This window comes from Colias eurytheme, chromosome 11 (genome assembly GCF_061535395.1).
Source record: "Colias eurytheme isolate Ceu_HAF_F1 chromosome 11, ilColEury1 Martin Lab GWU primary, whole genome shotgun sequence".
NCBI lineage: Eukaryota > Metazoa > Arthropoda > Insecta > Lepidoptera > Pieridae > Colias > Colias eurytheme.
In genome coordinates, this window is record NC_142990.1 from 6,191,420 (window position 1) to 6,211,395 (window position 19,976).

General features: G+C 33.7%; 2 protein-coding genes across 2 annotated transcripts in view; one reads left to right on the forward strand and one right to left on the reverse strand.

The window, feature by feature from the left end:
• eIF3g1 (eukaryotic translation initiation factor 3 subunit g1) overlaps positions 1 to 19,976 on the forward strand; it is a 123,434-nt gene that overhangs the window by 42,436 nt on the left and 61,022 nt on the right. The gene's annotated exons all lie outside the window — the stretch shown is intronic.
• On the reverse strand, positions 419 to 13,669 carry LOC149904616 (popeye domain-containing protein 1-like). Its single transcript, XM_090107558.1, has 8 exons — positions 13,460 to 13,669; positions 4,877 to 5,235; positions 4,405 to 4,607; positions 4,040 to 4,234; positions 2,090 to 2,198; positions 1,784 to 1,895; positions 791 to 970; positions 419 to 639 (listed from the first exon to the last, which is right to left on the reverse strand). The coding sequence occupies exons 2-8, from the start codon at positions 5,192 to 5,194 to the stop codon at positions 419 to 421; spliced, it is 1,338 nt and encodes a 445-aa protein (XP_089963684.1). The 5' UTR covers positions 5,195 to 5,235; positions 13,460 to 13,669.

The following is a 19,976-nucleotide window of genomic DNA, read 5'->3' on the forward strand; positions in this document are numbered from 1 at the left end:
AACAATGGAGAAAAATATTACATACTAGCTATAAGTCTACTTTCTCACACATTATTTAAATTTCAATTATCTCACTTCATACCAGTTAAGGTTCAGTTTCAATCTCGATCATCGTATCACTTAACACTAGGCATCGTTTGAGTGCATAGATTTCATTTCACTTTCACTTCATACTAATTCACGGTTAAACGAAAAACGACAATTTTTATCAAACGCCATCAACAGGAAGCTCTTTAGTCAACGATAATATACGTTCAAAAGTAAACAACAAGGAGATTCACAACGAGTCGTTGTCCGTGGTCCGTTAGAAGTCTGTGGTGGGCAGTCGGGCCGTCGGTCAGGGGGAGGGCGGGGCGGGCGGTGCGAGGGGCGCGGGCGCGACGAGCGGCACCAGCTCGGGCTGGGGCCGCGGCCCGCGTCACACGGCCGGCTCGGGCGCCGCGGGCACCTCCGCGAACTTCACCTCGCGACTGCGGCGGAAGGACGCCGTGCGCCGCGGCGGGCTGCGCTTGCGCACCGGCGGCTGCAGGCTCGCGGACGACGCCTGCGCCAGCAGCCGCGGTGGCGCTATCACGCTCCGCCCGAACGGGGACTGTCGCAGGAATTGCCGGGCGACCACCGGCTGCCAGTATGAATTCCCTGTAATAAAGACATAAGATGTGATCATCCTGCTCTACCGCCCAATTAGAGCAAATGTGGTCAATAGTACCATCACCTGTGATTGCAGTCGTTATAATATTTTTATCTTGTTATCATAGTTATTTATTTAATTAATCAAAGCTATAGGTACCTCTTGTGGCTGGAGTATGTGTCCGCCAAGCTAAACTTCTCAGTCGTCCCCTTGCGCCTTCGTGCACAGCATCAACGCTAGCTGACCGCGTAAGGTGTGCTGGTGGTCCTTCGTTTTCTCCTGATGTACCTAACCCAAGGCCTTCACTAACGGAGTATAGCTTGTGCGTTATATCCTTTCCTGGAATTAATTTAAAAGTCATTAAATGTGTACTATTATTAGAACCGCATTCATAAGAATTCAATAATGCAGAAAACATTATTTACCTACCAATTAAGGCAAATTCTAAACGATGGGTAGGATTTGTTAGACTTGGTCTCAAAGCATCAATAAATACTTAAAAAAGGCTGACGAACTTTTGATTCTTGGACGTGTCAGATACCAGTAGTCATAAATTGAAAACAACTATGGAGAATCGAATGTAGATACAATTTGATTGAATGAAAGAAAATAATTTGTAATAACTTAACCTAGATATTCCGCTATTATTGAAAAATCTATTGCAATACTCATAAATATTTCATATCGGCATGGCAATTATAATTGACCTTTGACTTTAAGGGATGCAGTTGCTAAAGAAAATGATTCGAGACGCAAATCGCAATTCAGTTGAACTGAAAAATCAATAGAACGCGAATCCACGTGTTTTTCATTGCCCTCCAAGTCTCAACAGTGAGTGAATCATAGAAGTTACTCACGATAAATGAATAGAATAGTAGTTTTAATTGTAGATAATAATATTATTCATTACTTATTAATATAAACAAAAAAGAATCTACAAATGTATTGCAAATCGTACTACTCGAGATTGGCTCTACAATTGTTTTTAACGTTTTGCTAAGTCACGGAAGATTCTTATGTAGAGAAAAATCATAAAATGGGCGAAAGGGCAGAACAACGTCTGAAGGGAGAGCTAGCAAAGTACATATTAGATTACGTAAAATGACACTTGTGAAAGAGAAAAACAGGGTACATATATTATTATGTACTTACCTATAAGACAGTCCAGTACAACTTTTAACGAAGGCCGATGCCGAAGCACTCGTTCTAGCCTCATTCGAGGCCAACAAACACACGTACACACTTCTTCCGCTATAACAGTAACCTTAAAAAAAATTTGTTGTATATATTTGTTAGTGCTCTATTTAGGATAAATTTTCCTTAACTTTTTACTTATTTTTCAAGTCATATGAAGCTGGCTGTCAAAGAAGTTTATTTCCGCTAACGATATTTTAAGTGGTTTTTGGTTGAAAGGAAATTGTACAAGAAAATATTATTTAATATCCGTTTGTCAGATACCTGGAATACGTCATCAGATTGTTCCCGATTCGCCTCCCATTCGGGTGAATCCACGAACTGGTAGGGCTGTATGTAGTGAAGATGCGTTTCGTCACAACTCACTTTCATTCTGAACAAAAGAGATTCATTTAAATTGTATTTAAGTGATTTTCAATCGTAACTAAAAATTAAAACTGTTAATTAATGTAGAGTCCGTATTTCAATTGTATATGCCTTTTACTCAAAAGCTCTTTTGAAGTTTCAATCTAAAAAGTCAGTTTATCGCTTGAATAATTTAAAAATAAAATCGAACTAAAGAAAAAAAATATCTACGAGGTTTACTTGGCTCCACAGTCCACATGTTATGACGCAACTCTCTAAACATTTATCTTCTTTCTTATCATACGCTGTCGTGTACTTTCCGCCGAATCGCTAGAAAGTTGAAAATCCCTCGGTAAAAGTTTTACGATAAGCCAATTGAACTGTATTGTTTTTAGATTAAGGCTTTTTCTTATTTTATTATTTTACTGTTTGATAAGCTTGCGATTCGTAGCGAAACAACAATTGATTTGACAACTTCAACATTGGAAGCACGCAATCGGCACCACGCCCAGTCCAGTTCGATTAAAATCCATGAAAGTGAGACCTTTGGTGAATGTTAATTGACTGTGCTATTTAAAGGGTTTACGTACTATCATTTTATACCTAGCTAACTCGAATTTGACTCTTTTCAATTAGTTAATTAATTCAGTTAACAATCAGTTTAACGTTTTAAATTGTGTTTAATTAGATAGAGTGCATTAGGGTAATTGCAAATGTTATATTTCGAAACTTTGTGATTTTATCTGCAGAAGGTCGGATGATTAAAATAATCGTAAACCTAGATTAAAATATTATTTGAAAATAATATATTTGTTACAATAATAACCCTATACTTCGTATTACTTTTCATATGTCACATTATTGTAATTACCTCTACCTTCAATTATTATACGGTAACATTTTTTCATTTTCGTTAATACATTATTATGTATTGCGAAGGTATTATGTAAAGGTACTTTTGTCACATTGTATGAGAATGGCTACGTGTTTATATAACAAATCATTTAACCTGCGAGAGGAAATTTGAGTTGGATAACATACAACTTACAAGCCTAAGATTAGAAGAATGACAATTAAATATTGTAGAAACCTATCATTAAAAAGTAAAGTTAGTAGATACAAAAATCATCGTAGTAATCAATTCTAACTAACATTTAAAAAGTTTTCGGTATATTATGTTTATGTCGTAAGATAAAGGAAATAACATGTGAAATATATCACACACAATCCACAAAGAAAATAGATACGCAAGCTAAAGAAAAGGCATCCTAGATTCAAGTCACCGCGAAACTTTCAAGCAAAATGGATTTTGACCGCGGCCGCCTTCGTGTAGGCGTATAGAAAATTGCTTGCAATGCCTATCATAAACTAACGTGCAGTGAAATACTTTTAAAGTACCACTCGAAAAGGCTATAAATGTCGTAACTACGTTTTAACATTTTGATCGTACCTACCCATATACTCTTTTATGGAACTTATAAAGTTACATAAATATCAATTTATGTAAATATCCATTTATGTAACATTAACTATACAAGTACTTTTATTTTTTTAAATTTCCTTTTTTTTCTTATGAAGATGGGTTCGATTTATATTAAGTTGTTTCACATAGTTAGGTAACTTTAATCATTCCATTAAACTAAACCTTAACATTTCGTACTCAATAGCCTAATATGAAGATTAAGGATAATAGTATTTTCATTTTATCCGTTGTAATACACATTATGATATTATATTATTAACCGCTTATTTATATGTATTTGCGAAGGCGATCCACATGCCGGTCGTTACGTGAGCAGCATAACGATGAAAGGAATATATATTCTATCCTAAACTAAATCTATCTACGTAAATATAAGCAGTACATACTTTCCCTTCAGTAATATTGATAGTCGTTCATCTGCCGGCGTCACTTCTTCCACAGCATAGGCTTCTCCTGGTTCTAGCCTGACAATACGTGCTTCTCTAGTTAGCTCTTGAAAATGTTTTTTACTTATCTTAAGAGGCTTAAAAAGTTTCAGGTACAAATCGGTCAGCTCTAGAGATAAGGCCGGTGGTAAAAACCTGTAAGAAAAAGGATTAATGTTTCACTCGTCGGCCTACAAATATAAGGCCTACTAGCTCGATAAGAACGAAACATGCAATATTGCAATTCAATTCGATTAAAGTAAGCAGATAAACGTAAAACAATTAGGCCGTTTTTCGCCTTGAAATTCATTTAATTCATCATTTACCTTATAATTAAGAAGACAGTGTGTATGGAGTTGACTAGAACTAAAGCTAGGCTCCAGGCTAGAACATCGGGCGCGCACACTTCGGCGCCCGCCCACATGCCCATGAGCACCGCGCCGGCCGCCGCCAGCGCGCGTAGCACCAATATGCTCTGTTTGAAACTCTTCGGCGCTAGGAATGCGATGGCGAAGCATAAATTTGCCGCCTATTTCAACAAAAGAAAAACAATTTTGTTGTCAACGCGAAAAAAAAGGTTCTCAAAAAAGGGTTTAATTAATCTTGAAAATATGTAGTTAATTAGGTACGGTACCTAGTAGTATAGGAACATAATTATTATTATCACTTATATTTAATTACATGTAGCTTTATCTACCTATAGTTCATAATACGCTTTTTAGCTTTTTTATACAGGTAACGATTATATTCAATTAAAGCTTACTTCGAATATATGGTGTCAAAATAACGAGCCCGTACCTGGAAGAGATCCTGTTGAGCGCTAGTCCACTTCGCGCAGAACCAATGATTGTCATGTTCGTCAGTGGAGCTGCCGTTGAGGAGTTCGTAATCAGTGTCGAAGGTGGAGTTAAGACGGGAGAGGTTGTAGGCGAGGGTCGCGTTGAGCCAGGGCGCGGCGGACACCGGCGCGGGCGCGACGGGCGCCATGCTGCGCTCGCGCCCCGACGCCCGCGCGCCCCCGCCGCCGCCCGCGCGCGACTCGCGCTCCTTACTCGAACGCCTCTCCGGCACGAGACGATTCAGTTGGGATCTCGCTCTCAAAATTACTAACTCCATCACCACACCCTACGACACCACTTCGCGTGAGAGCTCCTTATCTGTAATTTACCCGCACTTGAAGGTATGGCAATTAGTTATTGACCGATTAAATTACCTAATGTTTCACTGTCTCCCGCGTTAATCTATTTTAATTAGCTATGTTCAGATAATTTTAATTAGTAATAGACCGGGAGATACTGACACAAAATTTCGAGTCATTTGTAACAGGATGGCGGTTCTACAGGGTTCTTAGTACGCAATGACAAAAAGAAAAATGATGGTGTGAACGCTGGTACTGGCGGCTTAGTCGCGTGGGCGTTAGTCGAACTCGTCGGAAAATAGCGAAAGTCAAACGATTTGTAACAGTATGGCACTTATTTTTCCTGTAAGTTTGAGGATCAACGAATATCAATACAAAATTTCAAAGATCTAGGTGTTGGAAATCTTCACTTATATAAATTAATAATAAATTTATTTTTCAAGTATGACAGCACTTTTTCCCCCTACTAGAAGTATGGCAAATATAATAATGGTCACATTTTATCAAATACTCTCCAAAAAGCCAAATGCAATACTGGTACAAAAAGATAGGCGAAATAAAAAAAATTTGCAGATTTTCGGCGGTATGGCGACCATTTGGAATCGTCCGAAAAGTATGGCATGGCGATTTTCGTAAATGGCTGCACGACGATGGTTACCTGTGCAAAAGTTAGCTTGGTACAAATGGTTGAATAATTGTTTTTTTTAAATCAACACATTCGCGTCGGTATGGCGGGCTGTAAGTCATACCGGAAAAGTATGGCATGACACTACCGCCTACTTCTTTTTTATGGGCTATCGGTAAATTCTAAAATTTTTGTGTTACAAATCGTTTGACTTTCGCTATTTTTTCGACGAGTTCGACTAACGCCCACGCGACTAACCCACCGGTACCAGCGTTCACACCATCATTTTTATTTTTGTCATTGCGTACTAAGACCCCTGTAGAACCGCCATCCTGTTACAAATGACTCGAAATTTTGTGTCAGTATCTCCCGGTCTATAAGGATATTTATTGCGGTCTATATATTAAAACGAAAACTATAACATTTCCGTAAATAATTGCCAACATTATTATTAATGAATTCTTAGTTAGGAGAAGAAACATTTTAAGGCTCTATATTATGTTCGGTATTAATTTTATTGATACTTAAACGATAGTTTTAAGGGCTTGGTCTAGTAGTGCAAACAAATGCATCCTGTCATCCTATATGTAAATAATACAAATGTACTAAGGGAAAGTTGCTCCACTTAATTTTTAAAAATTAAATCATTCGTATAATTTAATATTCGTAATAAGTACCAAAAATGACAATTTGAAACAATTTTCGTGAAATTACACCGGGTGATTTTTTTTATCAGTACACAAAATTTGCGAATACTTTCTATTGATATCTTCAACTTCATGTTTATATAACTGATCAACTTTTACAAAGAAATTTGGACGAAATATAAAAAAAATAAGCTTTCCATACAAAATGCATAACTCTATACATTTTTTTCGACCTAAGTTTCTTAGTGAAAGTTGTTCAGTTTAACTAATAAAACGGATAAACAAATTTTGTATTTAATAAAAAAAATGTAATGTTTGTGTTAAAAAATTATAAAATAGAAAAATACGCAAATTAAAACAAAAGATATTTATTTCTGACTAGCTTCCGCCCGCGACTCCGTCCGCGCGGATGTCAGTCTTCGCGTCTTCTACAGATTTATTATATTATGTATAATATATAGATTTATATTGATAAACCTAATAAATCTTTTGCTAGCATTCTGATGCTTTATCGGTTGCACTGGATTTATCTCTTTTTTTTCAATCGCTTGAATGATATAGGATGGGTCCTTGATGGGCATCGAATGCTGAAGTCTCGAATCAATCAATTCTGACAGTAGGCAATTTATGTAAAATCCAATAATGGTCCATCATTTTATTTTGCCTAAACGTTACATACTTTTTTATATATTCTATTTTATATATTCTATTTTATATATTCTATTTTTAACGAATGATTCACTCCAATCCAAACAGCAAATAAGCAGACTTCTGCTTCTGCAACGTTTAGTTGTCCCTGAATTTGGAAAAAATAGTCATGATTCTTATCTCTGACAAAAGTGTTATTTTTTTCATTGTATTTCAAATATTAAATTTTTTTTAACCGCATCTTCCGCATTCATGTCTTTTGCTGGAATTAGACATTTAACTTCTACTAGTCCCATTTTCCCTTTTTGATATGGGAGTGTATAAAGTAAATTTTTTAGATATTTCTCGTTATACTTTTAAAAAGTTATTATTGTCATTTTGCTCATTAGGTAAAGTAATTTCGATATCAGTTTTAAGTTTTTTGATACCTGCAATAATAACGTCATAATCGCCTGCACATACTTATCGATTACACCCTGTATACAATCCACCATCCACATTCATAATGTTTTCCTGTCCTCCTCTCCTTTACGCTGTTCACCGATACATTTTAAATGAGTAAATCTGCTACCACTGAAGGATGTTTCATTGTGATCAGCAAATTTTCACCACTGTTGTCGATTATTTGTTTTTCATTTTTAATCAGCAATTGGGAATCATCAGTTTTGTTTTTTGCAGATTGGTGATGTACCCTAACAATACGTCGAAAAGGGAAAGCATCAACGAATTATCGTTTTCGTCCTCTTTTTTTATTCTTCGCGTCTCTGTTACTTCTGTTTGTTTAGTTCTCAACCCCACTGAATTTTGATGATGTGATGATAATCCATTCGTTTTAATATTGGTACTTAGAGTTTTTTGGTAGTTTTGTAGTTAGACTAAACTAGAAATGGTGGACTAAATTTGTCAGCGCGTCTGTAAGATCAGAATATAAAACCAACATCCTGTATTTAAGTTACAAAATTAATAATCAAACAACATGCCGCTACGTTGAAAATGACTAGAAGAAAAAATTAAAACACCTCGGATCAATTTTGGAGTAAACAAATCATTTTCCCCGTATGGGGATTTCCCCGGATGAACTTGGGAAGTTCCAGTTCTCAATACAAGTTAATATTATATTTCGTATTTCTCAAACGAAAAATAAACATTTTTGGAACTTCAAAAAAATTATATTATAAGAAAATTTATGAGCTTACTTTAGTTTTAAAGAAATATACATAATTAATATACTTTACTGACACCCCGTAAAATAAAGAAATTGTTGCCAATCACCTTTGCAATCTATTTGGTTTCATTAACTTTATGTTCGAAGATAATTTTTTTTCTAGTAGTTACTAGTTACACGCGTATTTTTTTCGTTTATTTTCCATATCGAAATCAAATGTTTAAAAATACGAATATTTGCACAAAACTAAGATAAAAATAATCAATTAACAAAAATATTAAATTTAATGAAGTAGAGCAACTTTCACTTCGGTATGAAGGAAAATCGAGCGTAGAGCACACGTCAGAACGCTCCGGCCCAAGGAGCGCGACTAAAGAAATTCGCTAGGATTTTTCCTTATTATTTTAAATATTTTTTTAATATTTAAAGAATTATCAAAATTCAAAAAAAAAATTTTTTAAAGGATTAATACTCATTGGTCTTCAACCAACTCGAATAAATTAATAGAAAAAATAACTTTTAGCAGTATTTATCAATCGATTTTGTAAGGCAAAAAATGGGAAATTTAATGAATTTATAACGCTCTAATTAAGAAAATCATAAGTTTTTCGGCAATTGTATTCAGCAGTTTTTAATAACGACTATATAAGGATAATAATGCGCTGATCAGATTATGTAAATTGTAATCGGTTGCAACGTAGTGAGTGCACAAACTTAGCTCGAAATGATTTTGGGGGAAAGAGACTTATCTTGAAGGCCTGATTAAGGTAACATAAAGTAACTTTATAAATGTGAAAAAATTCACGCGCATTGCGTATATAACACTAATTGATAAACAAGAAAAAAAAATTCAGTTTATCATTTCATTAGCCGGGAAAAAATTGTCAAATAACTTGTTGAAAACGCAATTTTGCTAGACTGCAGCCTTAATGAAATAAGAACGGTGAACTTCCTCGATACTAATAGAGCATGGATTGAAATTTGGAAATTTTTAAAGTAAGTAAGGAATGAATCATTCATGGAATGGCTGCCAAAAGTACCTACTTGAAACTAAAATAAACTACTTCATACAAAGTTAACTTGGTATCGAAATAATCGTTGTAAAGCTTAGAAAAATAGAATTATATTTATGTAAATGAATAACTTGATACTTAGATTGAGCAAAATGTTGAAAATATTATGTTAATTATATAGAAATTTTCTTAACGAGACTTAATATAAAATATGCTTTTATAGTCGAGCCAATTTAATAGGCAACATTTGACGTCTATCAATTTTATCTTCGAAGAGAGGTAACCTGCTTAAAAACATCGATTAAAGTAAATTAATCGATACGGACTTGAAACATTTGTCAATCGAACTTGAAACACATGTCAATTTTAAAATTCATCAGGCGAATCCCTGTCCCAGTAATATACCTACTTTCTTTCGTAAATTTAGGGAGCAAAATAAGACAAGTATAATACATTATTAAAAAACACAACGCATTTATTAAGTTATAGTGATTTTTATTCACAAGTAATCAATGCATTCGATTCTAGATGTCAGATTTCGATTTTTAGAGTAACGTCTCTGGTATTTAAAAAGAAAAAAGGTTTATAGACACAAAATTGTAGCGACGTCAGTTCTTTAAATCAGAAATTGTTTATTATGTTGAGAATGGTTTATCAGTAAAACCAAATCTTAAAATTACTTGTATTGGTCATTATTATTATAAATATGTAATCGTAATTGAAAAAAGTTAAGCTAATGTGCAGTTCTAACAAAACGAAATATCATGTTATTCTATGTCGTCGTTACTAGGTTACGTTGTTGAATTTTGTTGAACTGTCAAATGTTGCCTATATAAAATGGCTCTACTATAGTAGAGCTTTTCATATTAATGAAACCGCATAAAAAAACATTTTCTCCTTTCCTTTAAACAAATTTGCATACACAACAAAATTGATAAGGTACGCCCGTAAGGTAATAGATTAAGCCGATACAACTATCGATGGTATTTACATTAACATTTTAAAGCAATTTCTTTCCCTACGAAACGCTAAAAATAACTCTATCCCCATTCTAAAAGCAAAATAAATAGAGTAGGAAATTGAAAAAAAAATAAATTGAAATTGATTTAATAAATTGAGTAGGAATTTTTTAAATCTTATGATACGGCTTGAGGAAATGTCATTATACTACCTAATAGGCCGATTCGGGTATAAAAGAAAAGCGGGACGCTTGATAAAAATGGACAACAAAGTTTTCGTGCTATACTCAAACCATCGGTTTACGAAAAAGGTTTGTTCCGCACTCCTGGGTGTACTTATCGCGACATCACCACATTTGCATTAAATTGCATTACTTATACGCTCAGCTACCACACGAACGAATGTTTTGTAGGGCACTTATTTTTGTGACTCCGTAAAAGTAAGTTGCCCGTAAATATAAATAAAAGTGCCATATACGGTTGATGCAGAATAAATGAAAGCGATGAATAGTATTAAACATACCTTACATGTAGGTAATAGACCTAACTACTTAGATAGGCACCTCTATCTTCTAGTTATGGATTACTATTTGATGACTTGACAGAGAAGGATTTTATGAGTATGATGCACACGTATTGTATTTGTTCTAGAAAAGGGCTATTTTCTAGAAAATGTAGGAAAAGCAAAACAGTAGTTATCTACATCTCATAGTTAAGTTTTCCCAAGTTTATAGAGCAATTTATTTTAGCATAAAATATTTTTATCTTCATAATATTTTAAGCTATCTTTATATAGATACTGCCTAACTCCAAGTTTTGTTGGGCACATGCCAATCAACCGAACAACAAATTTTATGTAGGTAGGTACATAAGAAGATTTGAAAGTAATAGTTATATTATATTTAACTAAGAAAAATTATTCTTTTTATAAGTTAAAAAAGTAGTTTCTTTAATCTTGCAGCAAGCATCGTTTTAATATAGCCGAGCGCCTTACAGTGCACGCTTGTTTACTTGAGCATAAGACTCTTAAGGGCCGTTTAGTAAAGGTCACCCTCAAATTTACCGTCGCTTAAAATTTTCTTCGTGTTTACGTTATATTTTACACCTAAATGAGTCCAAGCTTTTCGTTATTATATATGCAGATTTATTGATCACAATCAATACTTTAAATATAACTTTCGATACGTAATATACATAAATCAAAAGCATAATTTAACTGTATATTTTTCAAAACAGGAATCACATTAACGTTCAATCAAATTTAAACCACTTTAACAGTAACTAACTGAACCTTCAGCTATATTTGTTACTTTCTCCACCATAAAAATAGAATTGTATCACTATATCAACAATAATTATGGTGTTATTAAATATTATTCAAATCAAATAACGTAGAACATTACTCGTAGCTCGTAGCCGTAGCTGTAGCTTTCGTAGCCTTGGAGGGATAATTTTCAAAAGAAACCGAGAACTAAATTATACAATATTCTTAGAAAGTGTATTAATACAAAATGCTATATTCATTACATTCCACACGATAAATTAAATATGCATTTTATGCATGTGTGGCATAAGTTGGTTGGCACGTCGACCATCAGGCGTGGCGACGGCCTGTCGCAGCCGCGCCTCATATATTGGAACCAGACTGTATTATACACATCATATTCATACATAACAATGTAGTTTATTATCACATGTACTTGTATACATATCTAATAGAAGCGGAAACTAGCGGCTACGCTATATAAGGCGGAAAACTTTCGAGATAGACGTATTAGGTAATACGTCGTTGGAATATTGGATTGAAACTGTCTGCATACATCATACATCTATAGAGAAGAGTTGTCTATTATCTAAAGAGTTAGCTCATTCTTACATGAAATGAGTATTCGTTTTTGGAAGTATTCATTTTTCTATGAAATATATTATTTCTTTGGGTTGACATCAATGATTCAATGTACAATATGGTTTATCTACATCAAATAATCTCCAAATATGATTACTTATTGTTAGTTTTTTTTTTTTTGTAGGGTATTTAATCTTAATCCATTGAGGAAAATAGAAAATTCATAAAATTTTAAGAGAAGTTCTAATTATACTCGAAATTATATTCACTTACAGATTGTTTCGTTCTTGTAGGTATTGATGCAAAAAATATTTCTGATTTTAAATAGCAAGAATACATAATAATAGATATATACATATATATATGTCGATCAGATCATAATATATTATTGTGACGATCGAAGACTTGTGATTGATGACGACAGCTGGGAGCTTACAGACTCGAAGATAACGCTTCATTGCCAATATTGCGTGACGAATCATAAAGTAAAAACCGACCTCCCCCTAAACATGCATCATACGCAAATACTGTTTCAGTTTCCCTTCCAGTTTTATAAAAGCATAGCGTGATCAAATTGTATTACCAAATATCGACTGAATTTGTATTTTGGTTTCGTTTTCACTGAACGTAGTTACCAGTTAATAATAAACATTGTAGTTTTTAGCGATCTATGAGTTATTTGAAATTACACGTGATCGAAATTGTTTCTTTATTATTTGCATGTTTGCTGTTTAATATTCAATGGTTAATTAAAATGTGTTAATTAGCTGCCCAATTATGTTGTCCATTACCAAACATTATATCGACACGCACATATTTATGCTACCTACTTATTATTTATTAAGTATTTATTGCTTGTCGACCCCTACTGATATCGTTATTATACATAAACATAAACTTGTACTTCTGATATTGCATTTATTATGAGAATATTGCGATAGCTAATTGAGGTAAAGTGCTAAATAGTCCACGTTCTTGGCGCTGAAGTCCTTTTGAGATGAATCATGAAACTCTTGCACTGGTACTTTAATGAAAAGATGACTGAAGCCAAAAGGCTAATTGAAATAAAACATTCGCACGTGCTAACTTACTAGATCCATGAAGAAATTTGTTATATAGAGGGAATAATTTTTTACAGTGACTGTATACTGAGAGTTGTGTGTTACTGCTAATCGAAATAGTCCTTGATATTCGACATTTAGGCACGTCAAAAAACACTACCCTGTCAAAGCATCTTCTCACTGGTTTTCAAGTGAGTTAATCTCCGTAAGTAAAGCATTTTTTATCGACCCCGAGATGGCAGCGTCTTAACCAACGAAGTAAGATGCGGGGCCGCTCACCTGAGCAGCCGAGGACGCGTTCCGTCTCTCCGCCCACTTGTAGCGGTGGTAAATCTCGCAAAGTGTCGTTCACGGAACGTCCGCATATCTTGCACTTTCATGCCGTACCATCATAAAGCACCAAAACAAGCGTGAGCGCGGTACGCGAGTCTCATAGTAGATCTCGGGCGTCGCGCAAGAGGCGGGTTGCGCTTGGCGCTAAGCAATCAAGCGTTGCGCCACGCCGCTCGACTGACTGCTGCTTCCGCACGGCGCGTTCGACGGGCGCGGCGCTGCTCCACGCAAGCGCGGCTCCCGCCCGCCCCGCTCCGCCCGCGCTCTTACTCACATCTCTCTACATTGATATTATCAATAAAATTATTGTACGACATGAACTCGTCCGATAGCCGCACCATGTCAAACACATTGTATCGTAAACATTAAAACGTGTGATTTGTCACCAGCAATAAATCCTGACACAAAAGCGCAATATAAGCTCCGTTGACACTGTGACCGAAGTTTTTATTTCTAATGATAAGAAGCATTATTATATTCAAAACTTATTTATATGTTGAAGTGCTAAAAGAAATTAAAATTTTCAAGAAAAATATTGCCAAAATATTTTAGACTGCCGCGGCCGGCGCCCATCCAATTTTTCTGTTATCGTCGCGTACACAAATCACGGCATTCGACGACTACAACGACTTTTCTCGAAAGGGCATTGAAACTTTCTGGCATATCAACCCGGCCGCCATTTTGATTTTTTTTCAAAATCGCGGCGCACGATTAAAGTTGTATGCATGGATAGAGGATACATAGACAAACAAAAAATGTCTAATAACATAGTACCCTAAAGCGTCACATTACCGAGATATTTGGAGGTAAATATTCACTTATGAGTACAACGACAAACACTAAAAATTGACTTATTACGTGTCTATATGCATAATATTATCTCCAAATAATCACTCCCAGGTAGATTATTATTAATTAACAGTTTATTGGAAGAAAGTAGGTACATTCATTACATAAAAACATACATACATTACATAAAAATGTAAGTAATGTAATGAATACCTAATTTCTTCCTGTAATAATAATAATCTACCTGGGAGTGATTATTTGGAGATAATATTATGCATATAGACACGTAATAAGTCTATTTTTAGTGTTTGTCGTTGTACTCATAAGTGAATATTTACCTCCAAATATCTCGGTAATGTGACGCTTTAGGGTACTATGTTATGAGACATTTTTTGTTCGTCTATGTGTCCTCTATCCATACATACCACTTTAATCGTGCGCCGCGATTTTGAAAAAAAATCAAAATGGCGGCAGGTCGATATGCCAGCGTCCATACAAAAAGTTTCAAACCCCTTAAATGTTTATTAACAAAAAAGACTCTTGGTACATATTTTACGCTTCTGATAATTTTGATTCTGTGAAAAATATTTCTTATTGTAGAGTTATATTCTTTATGCTAATATGTTTATCAATGGAAAGATATGAATTAAATACGTACATTGATTTTTTTATTTGTGTTCTAGGAGATAAGAAAGCTTTTAAAATGACAGAAAGTCCATAACAATTTTATACTATCTAATACTGGAGACCTTGCTGGAGACAGATTTACTTTTGCTTTTCAACTCAAGATGCCAGTTTCTTTTTGGAATACATTTTTTACCTACAAGCTTAAGCATTAATTTGCAATTATTGGAATGAGTTTGATTCAGGCGCGGGTATATAATGAAATTCAATGCTTGAGTTAATACAGTCATACGTAATTCATACATTACAACAGCAATAGGTAGCAGAAAGCTAAATCTCTACACACGGCAGTTCTTCAAATCTAAATTTACATTCTTAATTAAGTTACTCAGTTCCAAAACGTTAATTATTTCTTAAGGCTTAAAACATTTGGCCTCAGCGATTCAATATACTAACTGCGTAACGATTAACAGCTGGCAATGGTCCAGCCCGCGAACCTTGCAATGACGCAGCCTTTCCGACTCCGACCATGCTTTGTACTGCCCTCACAATATAACCATTTCTATTCTATTGCATCAAATAGATTCCTACGTAGGGGTAAAGTAATATCACAAATAATATAATACTATTCTGTAATACATATATGAGATTAGTTAGAAAGCTAAATATAGTGCACGTGCAGTGTATGAATGACAAATTGTGATCTATCTTATCTTATCTGTCAATGGACTTTCTTATTATACATCACCAGTCACCACCCGAAAAGCTAAGTTGAAAATGGATGAACGGATTAGGTTTGTTGCATTTGTCTTCAGAATAACTGAAAAAAATTGAAACTTACAAAAGAAGTCTAGTCTAGTATAGTCGAGCAGTTTTTTTGCACGCCTCATAAGCGAAGCGTTGAGGTGGGTACTACTGTCACTTCGCGCAAAACATCTGATTTTTCAAACTTAAAATGTCTTTATGTATCATACATTGCACTTGTAAGATAATACATACACACACATATTAAGAAAAAACACTATTTTTAACGTTCATGATATTTTTGATGTCATTTTTGTTATTTAAACTAGTTAAAAAACAGTTTAAAAAAGTTCTGTCTTAGACGTCCGTGTGTCTGTATGTGCGGATCCTTTTTCTTGTTAACACGATAGCGACCGAAATACTTTACTAATCGAGTCTTTTTTTTTCTCTTACGCTTGAGTATGCTCAGGAATAGAACCCTTTCATTTTTCAGGGTCTGATTCGATGTGGTTTAATTGTTATTAAATAAACAAAAATAATAATTCATAAATATTTATTAAAAAAAAAATTATGAGGCGTGCACTTTTGGATTTTCTAAATTATTTTATACTATTTTCAAACTGTATTCGTCGACTGTTGGACGTTGTCCACTTAGCCCTACTGTTAGTTTCTTGCCGCCAGTTTTTGTCTGCTATAGTTGTTGATAAATAAAAAGATGAAGGGCAAGACGTGCACCTAAAATTGATTTTCTTCTATAATTATTTCACCTATACCTGCTACATAATACCTTACTTTATAATTTCTATTATCAAACATTATGTGTTCCTACTTACTATGAGGATATTCAAATTGCAATTAATCTACATATCTTTATTGTGAAATGTATAAAATATACCGTATAATGTAAATTGTATTTCACTTTTGCAACTGTTGAATTATTATTGAATTCAAAAGCGATGCAATCGTAATTGAAATGTAGAGAAGCCGTCATAACGTAGCTCATTGAGTTCTCAGAAATAATCACGGTAGGTAAATGAAATGTTTTTACTTTTTACTCTGATTGAAGTTATCTTTAACGTTCATAAATTATGCTTTTTCGTTTAATTAATTAGCTTGTTATTTATATATATAGTTATATTATATTTCGTTTAATTAATTACTTATCACACAACATATTTTAATTTATATTACTTATGCTGGTATCTTGTGAATGTTCATGTAGGTATCATTAGATAGTGTTAAAACATGTCATGTAGGTAAATGAACATATTGCACCAGTGCACCTACCTACGCCTTTTGGAGAATACTAACCCTCACTTATATGTATTAATTATGTATTCTAGTTTCATAATTCATCATTTTCAATATAAACTCACTAACGTACACATTTTTTGTCTAACTAAGTATATTTCTTGGTTCAAAAAGTCTATCATTTGATTTCATTGCTTTATAACATGCATGAATTAAACCATTCGGTTTCTCCACTTCCCCGTATAACTGGACGGGCAACAAATCGATCTACGTTGCTTAAAGCATTGTTATTTACAACAGGCCATCTGATAAGCTTTGAAACACTGTATCGCATGTAATGCTCAAGAACAACTTGGCGATGTTAGAGTGGAAACACATAACTTGTGTACAATACTTTCTATACCACACCAATTTGGTGTCTTAACAAAATATGGACAACACAATTCAAATACCTTACCTTTCATTCTATTGTCCTTATTTAAAAAAAAATATCGAAATTTTTTTTTTATGCCTTTTCAGAAATAAATATCTAAATAATAAAATATATTGATCTTATAACTAAATATTAAGCTCTTATTATTGTTATAAAGTAGCGCTTTTCCTCATTATAAAGGCATTTATAATATACAAATTACGGAAACCATTAGCAAACATTTAAATATGAAATTTTAAATGTTTACTTTGTAAACACTCAGAAAAACGGAGGCTGTTACGCTCACCTCTTATCGCAAAATAGGCGCATAAAGATATCAATTCATCCAGCTGTTTTCAATGAAACTCGTTATTTTCCCAACAATAACACTGGGAGTTTTCCATAGTGGAGTGTGCAACGCTTACTTGAGGATCGAGTTCTTCGTAGTCTTTTAATAGTATTTTTTTTCTTTTTCATGCTTTCATATATTTCTGTTATCCACCATTATCTATTATAAACTTTTGTTAAATTTTTGTAAGGATGATGTTGTTTAATGAATTAAGCTATAATGGATTTTGAAGAAATTCGCCATAAAGAAAAATTTTTAATTTTAGTGCTAGTGAGAAACTTTTGTTTTCGATCCTCGGATATTGCTGATATTCAAAAAGTGCCAGAAAGCAAACAGTATCCGGCTACCTGTATTTACCTGAATTACTTAGGAATATTTTATATATACTTAAAACGATAATGCATTGTTCTTAAAACTTATTCTAGTATTTCAAATAGCTATGAATAATTATCTAACGAGTCTACTGTCTGTAAGTATATAAAACTTCCATGAACTGTACTTCACAGCTCATTTGATCTAATGACTCAAACAAGCTTCAAAGGAATAATTATTAATAAGTGGCTCTGATTGATTACGACCATCAATACACTTAAGTTTATTCAGACTATTGCTTATAAAGGCAATAGAGGCCTGCCTATGCAAGCCATTAGAAAGAGTCAATGGTTCAATCGATTCAACAATGAAGCTAAGCTATTCATCTTTATAACTCATCCCGACCTCTCTGACCACATTTTTCATTATTCAAATCGATTTTACTGAACGATAGCAGATATGAACACAATTGTAGAGATGAAAATAATTGAGTGAAACAATTTTTGTATCGAGTAATATAGCATTATTACTTTTATCGGTTCCGCTACTTTTTTCCTAAAATAAGTATCCATACATAATTATAAGACCTTAAAGTATGTAATTTTAAAGAGGAAGACAAAAAATTAATGGAAAAATTTCATGTAAATTTTCTTCGGTATAATTGTTTAACACCACTTTGTTTAACATTTCTATTCCTTGACAAATATGTACAAACATTTCATTCTACGTTTTTATTTTTGTTTATTTATCCTAATCCCATGGTAATTCTGACACCCTTTAAATACTTACCCTTCCAATTGTATTCTTGTTAATTTTTCGGTGAATATTTTGTGTGTTTGTGTACATGTACACAGATTACTCCTTTGATAATATGTAAACATGACAAATGTAGGACATCATAAGCATTTCCCGTATCCATATTGAATAAGATGCATGCAAGTTGGCACTTTAAATTTTGTGGTAGAAGGTCTGATGCGCACTTACGAGTAGTGTAGGGTTATTTTTGTCCGATTTAAGGTAATTATGACTTCCTATAGTGAGCAGCAGTTATCTTGTTACGTTCGTGCCGTTGCTGACAGGTTTAGATTGCTTGCCTACAATGTATATCTACGTAACATGTACGGTAGATGGTAGCATGCAAGACCATCTATATTGGAAAATTTATGCAAGTTGTGTAACTTGTTAATAAGTGCTGAATAATTTTGCATGTTGTTATGATATGCGAGGTATATTTTTTGCTAACTTTTGGCACCAACTTGAGTCGAAGAAATTGACATTAGCTTAATTAAATATTTGATTTATGAAATCATCCAAACTAACGATTTTATTCCTGTTTGATCTTTCTTTTAAAAATAAACTTTTTCCTCGTTTTACTAAACTATATTATTTACGCTATAACTCATATTTTTGTTCAAGTTTATTCAGTTTTAGTGTGAATAAACAAAAAATAGAATATCTCGACATCATTGGACTTTTCGTCTTTTACAGACGATTTATGGTGTGATGTCTGAACATCACACCATAAATCGTCATACATAGAATACCTATCTATAAAATTTTAAGTCAGAGTTAACATTTATATTGTGGCAAAAGTTGCCAAAAATACCAGACCACGAATTGTATAAAATTATTATTCGGTGAAAATTCGCTAGCGTGGCAGTATGCAAACATGCTCGAAATGTCACATAGCCATATAAATAATTTTAATGAGTGAGGTAACAATAACAGATACCATTACTTTTTTAATGCTTTCAACGAATAGTAGTGTAAAAGTAATAGCATAATATTTTAAATTGAATAAAATAGAAGATATACCTAGATATGATAATCAAACGTGGTATAGGTTGCATTTAAAACAGATACCCAGGCTATACTACAAACGAAACATGTTATTTTTTTTCAGATTTTTTTATGTTTGAGTTTGAGTTTGAAACTATTAAACCATTAAATTTGTCAAAATAGTATTTGATTGTTACATGAAG